The sequence below is a fragment of the Sciurus vulgaris genome, assembly GCF_902686455.1.
Source record: "Sciurus vulgaris genome assembly, chromosome: 10".
In the NCBI taxonomy this organism is placed as follows: Eukaryota; Metazoa; Chordata; class Mammalia; order Rodentia; family Sciuridae; genus Sciurus; species Sciurus vulgaris.
Genome location: NC_136470.1, coordinates 78,672,592 through 78,690,755, shown reverse-complemented (window position 1 = coordinate 78,690,755; position 18,164 = coordinate 78,672,592). Strand labels below are relative to the sequence as shown.

Sequence of the window (18,164 nt, the reverse complement as noted above, 5' to 3'; positions counted from 1 at the left end):
ACTAACCCTGCCACAAGGAAATCCCATCAACCATGTACTCTTCTAGGTAGTAAGAAATGAACATAATAAAGTACCTGCAGTTGTAGAACTCAGAAGAACAAACAATAAATTAAATACATATATTTAAGTCCATATATGTTGAAATGTATATGGGTATAAACATGTATATATAGCCCTGTGTTTATGTATAAGTATGTGCTTGTAAAGGCAGGATAAAGTGGTAGAAAGTGACCATTGGGTTTAGAAGGTCCGTCTGAGAAGTAGTGACCTAAATAAAGTGAGGAAGAAGAAATATTGTGAGGAAACCAGCCACACAGAGATATGGAAGAACATTCCATGCAGAATGGCAGCAAATGCAAAGGCCCTCAGATGAGAACTACTGTTTGGAGACCAGCCAAGAACCAGAGTGAGCCAAGAATAGAGTAGAGATAAGATTAGAAAGTTATGAGAAGGAACCTGATTATATAGGGTTTGGTAGGTTCTGGGTAAGACATTATTCCGGATATGCTGGAGAACCACGGGAGCAGGGCAGTATTGTGGATTCATTTATATATTTTAAAGCTCATTCTGGCTTCTGTATCCATAACTCACTTCAGAAGGGCAAAAAGAACAATACAGACACATGCTGGGAGGTTACGGTAAAAAGCCTAAAGAAGAGGTAGTAGTATTTTAGACTGGGAGGTAGCAGAGAAACCACTGATAGTTGGATTTGGGGAATACTTGATATTGCATACATGGAAAAGAGAAAAGCCACAGAAAGAGTTTTAAGGATAAAAATTAAGTTGTACAATAATTTTCCTGCTAAAGAAATTTTCAGAATTATAGTCATTAAGAGTGGTATGCTGAAAAAAAAAAAAAAAAAAGAGTGGTATGCTGGCTGCCTGTGGGCTCTCATCTCCCCTCTTGACCTTCGACAGTCTCCTCTTCTAAACTGTCAGAGGCTAGAAGCTTGTAAGGCATATTTCCCAGCTCTACCCCGACCCGAAAGCTGGGAAGTTAATCTGGCAGTGGAAACTGATGGAAAATTAATAGACAGGAGAAAGTTCAAAAACCACTTTTTTCCTGTTTTTGCTCCAACACAGTCTCTGTAAACAACTGTGAGCTACTCCAACTTTCAACTCAATAGTGGGACGCTCGCCCAGCATGCCTGAGGCATGGGTTTAATCTCTAGTACTGTCAAGTGCCTGTGTGTGTTGGGGGGTGGGGGGGAGGGCAGGGCGGATATTATGGAGAATACATTTAATCTGTCAATTTAAAATTAATATTTTGATTTTAAGTGGTACTAGCAATTGAATCAGAGTCTCAGGCATGCTAGGCAAGTGTTCTATCCCTGAGCTACAGTGCCCAGGCTGGCCGGCCTCAAACTTTCCATCCTCTTGCCTCAGTCTCCCAAGTAACCGGGACTACATGCATTCACAATTGCTCCCAATGTCAAATCAATAACTTATAGGACATTTAAATCTAAAAGATCACTTAATTTCAAGAGAAATCAAGGATACTAAATACTGTTCTCTAAATCAATAAAGGCAAAAAGAAAATTAATAAGTAGTACAATTGGTATAAATATGAGATGAAACCATAAAACTCTAAGAAAATAGTAGAAAAATCTTCATAATCTTGAATTTGGAAATGAATTCCCACAGGGATGACAAAAAAAAAAAAAAAGCACAACCAAAAAAATGAAAAACAGAAAAACTGGAATTTACACTTCATCAAAATTTAAAATGTTTGTGTATCAAAGCACATTATCAAGAAAGTGAAAAAGAGCTGGGTTCGTTGGTACATGCCTGTAATCCCAGCAGCTCAGGAGGTTGGGGCAGGAAGATCACCAGCCCCAGCAACTTAGTGAGGCTCTGAACAACTTAGGAGACTCTGTCTTAAAATAAAAAATAAAAAAACAGGCTGGGGATGTGACTCAGTGGTTAAGCACCACTTGGTTCAATCCCTGGTACCAAAAAAAAAAAAAAAAAAAAAGTGAAAAAGAGAGACTGGGCAGGTAGCTCAGTGGTAAAGCACATGCTTTCAGTGTAAGGCTCTGAGTTCAATCCCCAGCACAGAAAAATAGAAAGAAAAGAAAATCTACAGAATGAAAGCAACTATTTGCAAATTATTTATTGGTAAAGGTTTAATAATCAAAAGATACAAAGAACTATACAAATACGACTTGACAACAACAGAAAAAAATTTAAATGGGCAAAGGAAGGCTGGAGGCATGGATCAGTGGTAGAGAGCTTGCCTAGCATGTATAAGGCCCTGGTTCAATCCCCAGCATTGCCAAAAAATAAATAAATAAATAAAAGACAAAGGAGATGGGCAAGTAGAGGTGGGTCTGTAATTCCAGTTGCTCAGGAGGCTGAGGTAGAAAGCTCTCAAATTCCACACCAGTCTTGGCAATTTAATAAAACCCCATCTCAAAATGAAAAATAAAAATGGCTGGGGATACAGCTCAATGGTAGAATAACCTTGGGTCCAATTCCCAGTACTGAAAAAATAATTTTTTTTAGGTTGTCAATGGACCTTTACTTTATGGGTTTATATGTGGTACTGAGACCCGAACCCAGGGCCTCACACATGCTTGACAATCGCTCTACTACTAAGTTACAATCCCAGCCCCTGAAAAAAAATTTTTTAATAAATATTAAAAAAATAAAAATGGACAACAATGGTATAATAGCAAAAGATACAGAAATGACCAATAAGCACAAGACTCTCAAGTACATTATCATAAGGGAAATGTAAAACAAAACCACAATGAACTACCACTTTGTTCCTTCCATAATTTAAAAAAATAAAAGGAAAGCAATTTCATGGTTCTTCAAATAGGTAAACACAGAATTACCATATGATCAGCAACTCCACCTTAGTATATATTTCAAAGAATTGGAAACAGGCACTCAGATACTTGTACATGTTGATTTTAGAGCAGCTAAAATCTGACTTACAAGTAAAATAATATATCATATAATTTCATCTTTAATATGTTGACCAAAAAAATTTAAGATTGAATTAACTAAGAACAAAAAATTAGTACAGTTATCAATACATATTGATAATATAGTTATTGATACTCTTTTTATAGAAAGCTGCTATTTAGTGCTACAAAATTTATTATATGACAGTCATATTAAGCTTTTTTAAAAATATAAGAAGTATATAACATATACACCACCATATTTCCAGTAAATATTTACAGTTTATAAAGCAATTTCATGACGTTCCAAATGTAATATAATCTCTCATTCTTGAAAGATAAATGCCCTCAGATCTTAAACACATATATAAATAGTTCAAAGATACAGTACTCTTTAATATTGGCAATTGATTAGATAAAATGGATATATTTGGAAGTATCTTAAGTGAAACAATTAAATTTGAAATGAGTTTTACTTCTTTATTCTTAAATTTAAAACTAGCAAAGACAGAACTGAAATGGAAAAAATTAGCTTTAATGGGAGATGTACTTCATTAATAAGTTCCCCATATTAGAATGGGAAATACAATATACTTTCTCTCTCCCTCACCCACACATACACAAAATGAACATTTAGATCCACCCAACTAAAATGTTGTTGACCAAAGTCACCAAATTCAACTTTGTTCATTTCACTAAATACTGCCAAACTCAAGAAAAGTACTAAATAATTAACATGGCCATAGTAACAACTACTGACACTTACTGTGTGAAAATTTATCATTTCTTGAAGACTGTCAGAAAATTTGGTCAAACTTGTCTACGAGAAAGAAACCAAAAGAAAATCAAGTCATTTAAGAGTCACAAAAACAGGTCACAAAAACTGTAACTTTAAGCATTACTGACAGAAAAATCAAGTTACACTGTAAATAACAACATTTACTTCCAAGGACAATCTCACTAGCTCATAGGTATGCTTTGTAGAGAGGATGAGTCTACATGTAGTAACATATAAAACCTAAAAAAGTTTAAGAATTGGAGTTGCCCCATCAATGGTATGAATAACCCCAAAGGTAAACTTGTTTGAGGATATCAAGACTGTGCCCCTTTAAGCATTTATGGATCAAATAATCATCAAATCACACCCATTTCTTCACCAGTTATTATTCCTCATGAAAGAACTATAACACTGCACAGTGTTGTGAGGGATCCAATGTAACCCTGGAGAGCCAGCTAACCAGAAGCTATACAGGCCCCATGCATAAAGTCAGGTCCTGTTAGTGGGTTAACATTCTCTGCTTGCACCTATAATCATGATTCTGCTGTCCCCAGTCAGGCCCTCTGGCAGATGCTTCAGCTCACCTAGCAGCAAGCAAACTTAGTAAACTGGCCAACTGCAAAGCTGGGTTAGAAGACAGATGCCAGATGTGCACAAAGCAAATCAACCTTTAAGGGCTATCTTAGAAAATAGGATTATATAACACAGCACCAAAGGGGGATAGCTTTTTGACTTCTAATTTTAAGTATCACTGTAATTATTAACATGGTAAATGGGTATATAATTATGGAATGTTTTGTTGCATGTGCCACATTAAAATGTAACCATACTAACCTCAACTACAGCATCATTACTAGAATACTGTGCTAGGTCTCTAATCCCATTAATGAACTGTTTATTTGCAACACAAAAGGCTTTTCCAGTATCAATCATGGCAATACAAAGCTTCACAAGCTGAAAAAGAAAAAAAAAATTTACATCAGGTTGAAAATAATTTTTACAAATTACTTTGTTGAACAGTTTTGGCAAAAAACACAAGTTAACCTAGCTAAAGATAGGAGATAAATTAATGCTTCATTAATAAATCTAAAACAGACAAATTTAAATTTTTTCTTATTTTCCATTGGCTTATAAATTTGCAGAACTATACCAAAAAAGTCGAGCTATAGGACCCAGAGATTGTCTGATAACAAGAACAAAAAAAGACATTTTATCAAATCACATTCAGTCCCATAAATTAAATTCATAAAGCTTTATTAAGTACCTCCTAGAAGAAAGAGGTACAAGCAGCATGATGAAAAGTAGTTCATTTTTTTATTTTTAACTGTGGTATGCTGGAGGTATGGTGGGTTACTCTTGCCTACTGTTCTGGGCATTGTGCTGAGCCTCAGGACTGAGCATCCATATCTCTCCCCCCCCCCCACTCCCTCCCCTTCTCTCTCCCTCTCTCCCCCCCTCTCTCTTTCTCTCTTTCCCTCCCTCCCTCCCTCCCTCCTATCTTCTTTCCTTTCATTTCTCTTTCCTCCCTCTTTTTCCTCCTTCCTCCTTTCTTTCATTCAGACACATAATATTTTCTTTAAACAAAATCTTGGATGAATGTCAAATATTAAAAACAGATAACAGTGAACTGCTCCAGATGAAGAAGGGATGGATACTTAAGGGGGTAGGAAGGAGGAACACCAAGGATAAAAAGCTAAGAAAAATGTTTTAGAAAACTCATGAAGAATCTCAAGAGCATAATTTAAAACCATTGCCCTAAAGCTCTAATTCTTGCCGGCAGGCAAGCAGATCAATTCCACAGAGCAGACACCAATGCTATGACAAAACCACACAGGAACAAACCAAGGAAAAACACCTGACCTGGACTGTGGAGATCGTCAAGGATTCTTAGAAAAGGTAGCACAAGACATTGCTGAACTTCTAAGAGTTTAGGTTGAAGAGGCGGGCATTGCTGGGGATCCATCCCAGGTCTTAAGCATACTAGGCAAGTGTTCCACCCATGAGTTACACCCATACCCCAAAGCCTTTGATAAAGTAATGTACATCTAAAGGATGCACTTCCCAAAATGATTTGACCATGAAATTCTCTTTGAAGGAAGCATTCCCACAGAACCAATGTTCCACAGAACCCACTGTAAGAAATGTTGGCAGGGCTGGGGACAGCACTTGCCTAGTGTGTGTGAGGCCCTGGGTTTGATCCCTAACCCTGCCAAAAGGAAAAAGGAAAAGAAATGCTGGCAGAGATAAGTCTTTAAAATGGTGTGCTATTTACAAAATAAAATATCTTACAAGGAAAACAATCTAAATTTCACAAGGAATAACCAACACACAGCAAAAAAAAAAAAATTTTTTTTAAAGTAATAAAGTGACATGTGCCTCATATTATATTAAAATATATTACAAATATAGTAATTGGAAGCCTAGTAGTGAATGTGAATAGACAAACTGATTAATGGAATATAATAGAGTCAAGAAACAGACATAAATATGAAGTAATTTTATTTTATTTTATTAAAGTAATATTCTAATCAGTGCCAAGGTGGGGGCAGGGAGTGAATATCTAATGAATCACATTAGGGGCCTTGGATAGCCAAGGAATAAGTTGAATTCCAAATCCTCTATTTAAATTCAGATGGAAGGGGCTGGAGTTGTGGCTCAGTGGTAGCGGGCTTGCCTAGCATGTATGAGGCACTGAGTTTGATCCTCAGTACCACATAAAAATAAATCAAACAAAATAAAGGTACTATGTCCATGTCCATCTACAACTAAAAAATATTTTTTAAAAATTCAGATGGAATAAAGATTTAAACATTAAAGTGAAATCATAAAGCTAAAAGAAAATAGGAGTGTTTTTAAATATAATCTCAAAGTGTGAAAAGTTTTTTCTGAAATGGATACAAACATCAAAAGTCATAGGAAAAAGAAACCAATAAATTCAAATAGATGAAAATAAATTACTTCTTAAAGAAAAATAAATTAATTTAGTCAAAAGACAACAATATGGGGCTGGGGAGATAGCTCAGTCGGTAGAGTGCTTGCCTTGCAAGCCCAAGGCCCTGGGTCGATCCTTAGCACAGCAAAAAAAAAAAAAAGACAACAATATGGGAAAAAAATATTGGCAACAAATTCCAAGGGACTAATTACCATAAGAAAGGACACACATTTTGAAAGCATTTTGAAAACCCAATCATACCCTAGGGGGGAAAAAATGGGTGACAGACATGCAAAGATAATTCCCCAAAAGGATATACAAATGTGTCTTAAATCCATGAAAAGATATTCAACCTCACTCATAATAAAATAAATGAAGGTTACTATTTCTTACAGAACAATCAAGATCAAAAGTTTGATAACATGCCATTTTAGAGAGGTAGATATGAGGAGGTAGGCACTTTCATACATTGTTGGTGGGACTATAAATTGGTAACATTTCTGTGGGAAGTAATTTAGCAAGAGTTGTCAAAATTTAAAACAAACCCTAGTCTGACAATTTCACTTTTTAAAATGTAGCACACATATTTGCACATAAGCTTCATGACATGTCTGAAGCAATGCACTGCAGACATGGTAAAACACCAGTCACTATCTTAAGTGTCCATCAGTAGACAATTGGATAAATAAATTATAACATCCATATAATGTAATAAAATTCAGTCATAAAAAATTTGGAGACAGAGCTGGGGTATAGCTTCCCCAAGGTAGAGCCCTGTGTTCAATCCCCAGCACCAAAAAGAAAAAAAGAAAAGGGGAGAGCTTTATGATTAATAACAAATAGCATTCAAAATATATTAAGAAAAAAATATAAAACTATTAATATTTTGTTGGAGTGAAAAGAATCATTTGTATGGAAGAGTTCAAATCTTCATATGCTTAGAAAATTTCTGTAAGGACACACAAGAAACTAGGTCAGTATACTCTCCTAGCAAAGAGATTAGAAGATGATTAATTTTCACTGGGTACACACTTTTTTACCTTTGATTTTGTACTAGATAAGTAATATTACTTATTCAGCAAATTAAATAATTCAAAAGTAATTAAAATTCCTTTTCCATAACAGCAGATAAAGACAGGTTATCAGTATATCATGGTTAAAAGACAGGGCTCTCAGCTCTGCTTAGGTTCAAATCCTGCTGCCATATATAACCATCTAAGTGGGCCTGGGTGACCTTAACCTCAACAAACTTTAACTTTCTCTTTTCTTCTGTGTGATACTTAACATGGTATCAAACCATATTAGGTTACTATAATATGGTAAGATAACACACATAAGGATTGAAGCACAGCTGGTGCAATGGCTCAGGAGGCTCAGGAGGCTGAGGCAGCAGGATCAGAAGTTTGAGGTCAGTCTCAGCAATTTAGGGGGAATTTGTCTCAAAATGCAAATAATTAAAAAGGACTGGATATGTACCTCAGTGGTAATGTGCCCCTGGATCCAATCCTCAGTACTGAAAAAAAAAAAAAAAAAATCTTGGCACAAAGTATTACAGACACATGGCAAGTACTTAGCAGAGATTTGTGCTTCCTTTTCAGAAGGTAAGTTTTCTTATTGTTATTTGCTTTTCCTTTTACTACGGAACAAACTTGAGCATCTTCATTTAAGATAAAAAGAGGTGGTAGAGAAAGGAGAGAAGAGAATAGTTAAAGCAAAATGCTGAAAAGGTAGAGGGTTTTAAATTGCATTGGAAAAGGAACACTTTCATTACTCCAGTGGGAAGAAAAATGAAAAAGACATGAACAAATTCTAAGTTTCCAGATCAAGAACAAGAAATAAATATATTCCCACCAAGCAGAATGATGGTCATTCCACTAAGAATGAAGAACAAACTAGAAAACCTTGAGAAAATAGTGAGTATTGGAGAGAACTACTAAAGGTAGCAAGAGAGGGACGTGGGGTTTTGGAAAAATTGTTTCGCATTTGAGGAACCTGTAGCTCTACCAATTGGATTTGATAGTTATAGAACATCTCCTATAGGGCTTTATAGCCCAGGTATGGGGCAGATAATATAGTCAAACAGTGAGGACTCTGCTGGGCATGATGGCATGCACCTACAGTCACAGCACTTGGGAAGCTGAGGCAGGAGGACCACTGAGTCCAGGAGTTCAAGAATAGTCTGAACAATGCAGCAAGATCCCATCTCAAAAGTGAGGAGGGGGAGGGGGAAGGGGGGGAGGAAGGAAGATTCTATAGAGCAACTATAGAAGGGAAATAAAGGTCTCTGAAGAGGAAAAAAATAATGTAAAACTAAGAGTGGAATGAAAGGGTTAACAGCAGCATTATTCACAATGATCAAGAAAGAGAAACAAACCAAATGCCCATCAACTGATGACTAGATGTACAAATGTGGTATACAACAGCATATAATGCAGCCATAAAAGTACTGATACATGCTACAACACTGATGAACCATAAAAACATTACATTAAGTGAGCAGCCAGTCACAAAAGGCCAAATATTTTATGAGTCCATTTATATGAAATGCCCAGAATAAGAAAATTCACAGAAGTTGCCAGAGGATGAAAGGAGGGGAACACTAATTGGAAGTTAGCGTTAACAGGTACAGGGTTTTTTTGTGGGGATAATAGAAATATTTTGGAATTACACAGTGGTGATAGTTGCACAACACTGTGACTGTACTAAAAAACACTTTGAGATCGTGGATTTTATGTTAGATGAATATTATCTTGCTTTAAAAAAAAAACACCCAAACAAAGTATGCTTAAGTGAATTTTAGGAGGATCTAAAATATCCCAGGTAGAGGGACTGAAAGACTAGAAGTCTAGGTAAGCTTAAAGAACAGAAGCAACAGTGAGGTTGAGAACTGGAAGGACTGGAGATTCGAGTCAGAAAGCAGGATATCAGCATTCCAGATTTCAGAGATTACAACTATGAGTGATGAGCCATAGAATACTGCGGTGAAAAGAGGCATCAGAATTAGCATAGGGGTCGCCGCCACAGGAGCCAGAGAGACAGAAAACTGTCAGAAGCAGAACCATTTATACCCTGCAACTATCCAGAGATGACAGTGGTGAATGAGATTAAAACAACTAATCTAAGCCTACAAAGAGGTAAGATTTTTACCTACCAGTAAATGTCAAGATAATCAAAATTATCAAACTAATAGCCCTAAATCACTCATTCGACAAATTTTAATAAGATATTACAATGTCATGAGCACTTTACCAGATGACAGGAATACAAACAACTTCTTTGCTATCTCTGAGTTGTAAGTAATATCCCAATTTTCATTTTTTCATCTGTAAACTGAAGGTGCTACCATCTTTGCAACACTGTTAAGAAGATTAGGGACAATATAAGTAAACATAGGACTTTGTGCCCAGTATTTACATAAGAGAAGAGTTTTTGTTGTTGCTGCTTTTTTTCCCCCTCTTTTCTCCTTCTAAAGATTATCCCTGTCTCCAAAAAGCTAATAGTCTATTGAAAAAGACATCAACATCTTTACTGTTTATTTCAAATTTACCATGTACCAAGAACCATGTTAAGTATGTGTATTATCTCACCTCACCTTCATAATAATCCCATAGATAGATACATAGATACTCTTCTTTCTCCCATTTTGAAAATGAAGAAATTGAGGCACAGAAAGATTGAGGAGCCAGCCCAAGACTATATCCTGTGATAGAGCCACATTCAAACTCAGGCAGCTCCTGACTTGGTGCTCTTAAATACTAGCCTATGCTAGAAACCAAAAATTACAATAATATTTTAATAGTTTAAATGGAAGTACATGTGAGAAACAATGCAATACAAGAAAAAGAACCAAAGCTTGGTAGCACCGGAGCTGAGATTTAAAGGGTGTCCAATTAACAAAGCAGAAACAAGCATACCAGGGAAAAGATACAACAGATATGGAAATTAAATCTAGATGGCAACTATGATGCACTATAATGTTGCTAATGCCCAACTCCTTCTTATATAATGGATAAGTAACTGGACCCAATAAGCAATGCTATTAATGAAACATTATTCTCTAGAAAGACTCTAACTACTGGTAGTATACATCATAAGCAAAATAGCTAAAATGAGCTAAGTCACCAAGCTGGTTTAACCTGTCACTGGCATTATTTACAATGATATAGGTGGAACTTGCCTTGCACAAAGTTCTGAAATCACTGAACTAGTCTTGGGGCACCCCTCCCAGAGCACCCCTCCCCCCTTAGGCCTTCAGTGCCAACCACTTCAATAACAACCGTATCTTGGTTCTCTGAGGATCCCTTCTCTATGCCAACTCTACATTTCTAAATTAAAAAATGATAGTAGCTTAATATTTCAGGAGAAGTACATTTCATAAGGGACCAAAACCTTAAACCAGAGAAATATAAAAGTAACTAAGGAATTTTGATGGCAAGAGGAGAGGAAAGGCAATATTTTAAATAATGTCAAGTTTCCATCATGGCCCTTAGTAGCCTTCTTGATAAGAGAGACTCTAGAATGGGCTTAGCTTAGTACTGAATGTCAATATTTTAATAATTTCTTTAGATTATTATTTATTAGATTATTATCATTTAAGAGTATTTGGTTTTAGGATTCTAGCAGTTTGCCTGACCCCAAACAAATGATATAAAGAAAAATATAAAAATCACTCATTCATAAAAGCAAAATAATTAGCAGAAGCATTGTCAGTGGATTCTCTTTAGGTACATTAAATTTTGAGTTCCACCCACACACAATGTTTCATATGATTTAGATGCAATTCTTCTACCTAAAAAGGATAATCATCTTCATGACACTACACTATGATTCTCTGAAAAGCCTAGTCTTTCTATATATGCTCTTCTAAAGCAACCATAAAATCAAAACAACACACATCACCTAAAACCATGAGAATGGGATACTAATTAGAATAAGTTATACTCCGTATATGTATAATATGTTAAAATACACTCTACTGTCATGTATATCTAAAAAGAACAAATTTTAAAAAGAAGAAAAAAAAACTCATTGGAAAAAATCAAAACTACATCTTCTATTGTCTGCTTAAAACAAAATTAATAATAATAATAATAATAAAAGCCTCTGCATATAGGCTTATATATTACATTTTAAAATAACATACTTAGTCAAAATAAAAGTATTTTTTTAAAAAACAAATGGAGGGCTGGGGAGATAGCTCAGCTGGTAGAGTGCTTGCCTTGCAAGCACAAGGCCCTGAGTTCGCTCCCCAGTATCACAAAAAAAAAAAAAAAAAAAATTTGGGCTGGGGATATAGCTCAGCTGGTTGAGTGCTTGCCTCACAAGCCCAAGTCCCTGGGTTCAAATCCCCAGCTCTGCAAAAAAAAAAAAAAAAGGAAACTTGTTATTGTTCTCAGAAATTTCCAAGTGGCCTGTGCTCCCTCAACACAGATCCTGAAGCACAGAGGTACAAAAGAAGAGCACTGAACTAATAAAGGAAGCACAGGGGTTTTTATTGGTTTTTTTTTTTTTTTTTTCCTTTTTGGTGCTGGGTATAGAACCCAGGGCCTCGTGCTTACAAGGCAAGCACTCTACCAGCTGAGCTATCTCCCCAGCCCCCAAGCACAGAGTTTCTAACCCTATTTGTACCTCTCTTAACTTTGTAATTTGAAGCAACTCTCCTTTCTTTTCTGGGGCTTTGGTATCCTTATCTTAAAATGGGACTAAGAACACTTGTTCCACCTACCTCACAAAATTATTATAAAACACAAAAGGACACTGTATATTACAGTGCTCTAAAAATGATAAAATCTAATAAAAAAATAACATTTTTAAACTTTTCCTAAATTGCTACTTAATTCTTTATAATTAATATTACTGCTTTATATAGTTTCTATACTATTCACATTGTATGTTAATGTAATTATTTCATGATTTTAAAACATGTCAAACTGTTCCTCAGAATGTTCGGCCAAATTAATATATATCATACCCTTGCAATTCAAAGCGCAGTTCATAGGCCAATATCATGGGCATAATTCTGAATCCAGTTAGAAACACAGAATCTCAGTACCCCTGATCCACTGAATCAGAATCTACATTTAAAAAAAAAGTTTCCCCTAGTGATTCCTATGCACAGTATAGTGTAAGAAGCAATACTTCGCACAGCAATACCATTTATAATAATATACAAATAAAGTATTTTCAAAGAAAGTATTTCAAATACATATAGATTTATCTCTAGAAATTTACAGAGATATTTCACTGAGTGATAGTTGCAAAAGAATGTTCCAACAAATGGATCAAAAGCTATATCTTACTCATTCTAAAATTTTTGCCTGATACATAAAAGACAATGCTTCTTGGACAGACATCTAAAAATATTATCAATAGTTAATATAGAAGGTGGAGGTCAATGTACATTTACAATTACATAAAACATGAATACATCAATTAAGTATTTTTAGCATTTGTGGTATTAGCTTAAATATGGACTATTTTATTTATATTTGAACCCAGCTCTACCTAAATTTATAAATAAGAATGATCAGGCTATACATGAAATTCATTAGGCAACAAAAAAGATAGCTGCAGGGGGTTGGGGCTATAGCTCAGTGGCAGAGCACTTGCCTAGCACTTGTGAGGCACTGGGTTCGATCCTCAGCACCACATAAAAATAAATACAATAAAAACATGCTGTCCATCTACAAATACAAAAAAAATTAAAAAAAAAAAGACAGATACAATTTTTTGGATGGAGAAGATAGGAACAAATTTCACACCATATAAAAGATGTTTAGTGAGCTTTGAAGTCAGAAGTGGATATAAATTCTTGCCCTGGCACTTAGACTTTGAACAAGCAAGACAATTAATGTCTGTAGCCTTAATTCCTTCATGTGCAAAATTATGATAATAGCACTTACCCTTATACAGAAACAAAGTAATACGAACCAATTAGTATTGTAAATACTAATTGTTATTTATGGAAAACAAGAATAGATATTTTAAAAAGTTAAAAATGTTAAAATTTACCTTATCGAGTTTGAGTTCCAATTCTGCCACATCTCCTTCTACTTCTTCCAAAGCAGCCCTAGAAAAATGAAATGCAAAATTAAGTGATTTCATTTGTTCAAATGTATATTTTACTCTTGAAAAATAACTTATCACTCTAAATAAAAAGGTAGATACTAATACTTAAAAATGATACTTCACAGCTGGGTGCTGTGGTATACATCTGTAATCCCAGTCACTCTGGAGACTAAAGCAGGAGGATCACAAGTTCAAGGTCAGCTTCAGCAACTTAGTGAAACACTGTCTCAAAAAAAACTAAAAAGGGCTGGGGATGTAGTTCAGCGGTACAGCACTCCCGCGTTTAATCACCAGTACTGAAGGGGAAGAAATTATGCTTCACATGAAGTAATGATTAGAATGAACAACAAGTACTTCATAATAATGCAATAAAACAATCAACACGATTATTGTTTAAGACAATGAAAGAATACCTTAAGCTGATTTATTCAAAGTATTGTTATTCAATAACACTAATTAAAACTATTTCGCATGTAGTTTTTGAAATATGAATAAAAGTTTATAGGCAAGATGCTAATCAAATAAAATCACCCAAAATCCTGCCTTCAAAAAAATTAATTAATTAATAAGAGACTTTAGAAATTGAGCTTTGAATCAAATTTCTAGACAGGAAAGTACATATAACCAAACAGCAAAGCATTATTGATGACCAAAGGGACTTTTATTTTTAGAGATAATTAAGAAAAATGTTACTTCATAATTTTGTTTCCAAAGTATTATAGTTTCTAAAAATCAGCACCAAACATTGATAAATTTTAGAATAATTCTTCTCCTAACAATATAATTTCAATATAAAAAAAGAGCAAAGATCAGATTATGCGAAAAGTAAAAACTAAATAGATATTCTTGACAAAAGGGTATGATGAACTATAATACTAGTTAGCACTTGATAGATATCACACTACAGGGCAACATCCCAAAATTTGAAACTGTCTGAAGCAAAATAACAGCAACTAAGTCTTTGTAAGGATAAGATTTTACACTAAGAGTAATATATGATGTAATTTGCCTACTTTAATTCATCTATGCTGTTTTTGTTGTCTGTTTTCCCCCTTGCAGTGCTGGGGACTAAATCCAGGACGGGGCACATGCTAGGCAACGTCTCTACCACTGAGCTCTACCCTAGGCCTATGCCATTTCATATACCTACTTGACAAATAAGCAATATCCCAACAGCTATTTTAAGAAGTAACTAAAATGTGTTTTAATTGGACAGTAGTGTAAGACTAGGTGCCCAAAAAGCTATTTTGAATGCTAAGATATTCTCTGGCAAGAGCTAAGTAAAAAACAAGTAAGATACCAACTTTATTTCCATAGCTACCCACTTCACCCCTGTGTGACCTTTGAATAATCAATCACCTTATCAGCTTGTGATTCTACTTCTCCATTTGGTAACATTATGTTTTAAAGATTTTAAATCTCCAAAATAAGAAAATAACTACACATTATTCAGTAGAACAATGCCATTATAAAATGAGATACTCCAGCATTGGTTCCAGAAAGCAGGTGGCATACCTCCACAACACAGAAGCAGAAAGACTTTTCCCCTAACCACTGGTCATTGTTTTCAGCAGTGTTTTGCAAACTACATTCTTCACTTAGCCTAGAAAATATTTCTCCTTCACTCTAATCCTCACTCCCTTCACCTACTTACCATTTACACTTACTACACACCTGAGAACAAACTTATCTGTACAAGGATATTCAGTGTTTTTAACAGGTTGTAAACCTAGATGTCCAACAATTGGAATATGTATATAAATGATGATATAGCCCATTATGTGAGGAAGCAAGTTTTTACTGACAGGGATATATGTACATAATAGATCATTACATAGGGGGAAAGTAAGTTACAAAATTACATGAGTGTGAGTTCAAGTTTGTGAGATAGTCTTAGGGAAATATCTGGAAGCATATTTATCAAACAATTAACACTAACTGGAAAAAGGATTAGAAAGCAGAAAGTGTAAATAAGAATTTGCATTTTTACTACTTATACTTCTATACTGTATCATTATTTTGACCAACTATGCATTTTTAAGTAATTTTTAAAGTTGACAAATAAGGGAAGGAAATAAGTTCAGCTACCACCTCCCCATGAAGGGTCTTCCCCTTGGAACCTCTCCTCTCGCCCATCCAAGTGGGATGACATATACCCCTGTCCCATACAACACCTAACACACATCTCTGCCACTATGCACTTTTCTCACCAGTCTAAGCTCCCCAGAACAGTGCAAACACCCCAAGTTTTGCTGAATCAAGGAAGGAGCTAAACAAGTATTTACTCCAATTTTCGGAAACTTTCTTCATTTACATTTTCAACCTTTATTTATCTTGACTCAATCTTCCTCTTCAAACAAATCAATTGAACAGCTTAAGATTTGATTTAATCATTGGATCCTACTAAACATATAGTTTTTTAAAAAATATTTTTTAGTTGTAGATGGGCACAATATCTTTGTTTTATTTATTTATTTTTATGTGGTGCTGAGGATCGAACCCAGTGCCTCATGTGTGCTAGGCGAGCGCATTACCACTGAGCCACAACCACAGTCCCTAAACATATAGTTTGACAGAAACTGTATGTACATTTTTCAACCTTATTTCATTGTATACTTTTGCTAATTTACTTTTGTTAGACAACACTTAAGAATAAGTATAGATTTATGTACAACAGAGAAAATGTCTGGGTTTTACCTATCACTTTTCAACACAGGCCTTTGTATCAATATTCAAAGAACCTGAAAGTTTATCTTGGAATTGATTCAATACAACATACCACCTTCTGTTTTGGAAAAAAAAAAAAACACTCTGCCATTGATCAGCTAAGCTGTTTGTGAAAACCTGCAGCAACAGGTTAGTACCTAGAGTCTAATGTAACCTGATTCATTGTTGAATATTTCTTAGTATGGAAAGAAAAACACAGGAAGCCAGGAGTGGTGGTGCATGCCTGTAATCCAGCCATTCAAGAGGTTGAGGCAGGAGGATGACAAGTTCAAGTCTGTGTCCCGAAATTTTAAAAAGGGGGATTGGGGGACACAGGGAATGTAACTCAGAAATAGAATGCTCCTGGATTCAATTTCCAGTACCAAAAAGAAAAGAAAATTCTTTCTCATTCATTCAAGAAAATAAATTTTAAGCCTTAATTCTAGCTATCTGTATCCTTAAGAAGTTGAATAAGCCCAAAATTCAGAAAAATGGGCACTTTACTTTTATTAGCACCATTCTTTTATGTATTCATACATCACAGTTTTTTTTTTAAATCAACTCAGAAAATGGTTAACTCAAAACATAAAACTAGAAGAGAAAAAACTCCAGTAGTAAGTGTTAAACACTGAGCCACTTTTAGTCAGAGTGATCATTTGGTCTATGAATTAAATGAAGTTCCATAAGAAGGATAAAAACAACTTACCCCACCTAGACAACTGCAAATCACTAACTAGTATAGCAATAAACTTTTTAATTACTGTTTTTTAAGAGTATCCACTCAAATAATTAAATAATGTGTAATATGTGCATTACACTTTCTTTACAAAAGATAATTATTTGAAAGAAAAAGGAAATGTAGTAAGGAATTATTTTTCTCATCAAGATTAATAAAAAAAAAATCAAAAACTGCAATATTGGCAATATCCTTTAAATGGAATTAATAATTTAAACAAGTCACATGGTAATATGATCTAAAATGCAAGAGGATAATCAAGATCATTAATAAACATATAAATATCCTCAAACAAAAATGGATTAGGCTCTAAGTCATGACTACCTCCTAAGAATTACTCAATAGATAAACTAATATTCAATAAATACTCAAAATATAATTTGCAGGGGCTGGGGTGTAGCTCAGTGGTAGAGCACTTACCAAGGACAAGCAACACACACATACACACATACACACACACACACAAGATGTTAGATTGTGAAACTAACATTTGTATTCCTTGTTTTATATAATAAATATATTCCTAAAAGTTGCATATCTATCTAATAACCATTTAGAAACTTAGAAGAACTGCCTGCATGTATCTGTCAGGGTAACCACCATCCCTAACCAACTTTCTCTTTCAGGCCTTCCCCACCTGGGTCAATGCCAAACAATGGCAAACAAAGAAGAGCTAGATCAAAGATAGCCCATTGACCCAAAGACAGTCCTGTGATTCATTAAGACAAAAAAAGAGTGACAAAAAATTCCCACCCCAAGAGAGGGCTCCTGAGGTTTTGACCAAAAACTTAATGAGTATACACCCTGAAACCCACTTTTTAAAAGAAATCTCTCATAAATCATTTTGTGACATGAATGTCCACCCCTTATTCTTTCTGGTAAACTCTGGATTCTTTATACTGGGTCTCTGTAACACCTTTATATTGAAAAACAGCTGAATGGAATTTAAACAAAAAACAACAACAAAAAAAAAAACCTGTCTGATCCTTACTTTACTTCTTACAAGCTATGTAATAATGCACAAGTTCTTTGC

The 18,164-nt window shown here is 34.8% G+C and overlaps 1 protein-coding gene across 5 annotated transcripts in view; it reads right to left on the bottom strand.

Annotated features, from left to right (window-relative positions):
- ACAP2 (ArfGAP with coiled-coil, ankyrin repeat and PH domains 2) overlaps nucleotides 1-18,164 on the bottom strand; it is a 129,165-nt gene that overhangs the window by 73,608 nt on the left and 37,393 nt on the right. For all 5 annotated transcript variants that reach the window (XM_079156201.1, XM_079156200.1, XM_079156202.1 and 2 more), the window contains exons 2-4: nucleotides 13,633-13,690; nucleotides 4,524-4,643; nucleotides 3,678-3,731 (exon numbers count right to left, since the gene is read on the bottom strand). In XM_079156201.1, the coding sequence (XP_079012327.1) occupies nucleotides 3,678-3,731; nucleotides 4,524-4,643; nucleotides 13,633-13,690 (232 nt within the window). The remainder of the gene's footprint in view (nucleotides 1-3,677; nucleotides 3,732-4,523; nucleotides 4,644-13,632; nucleotides 13,691-18,164) is intronic.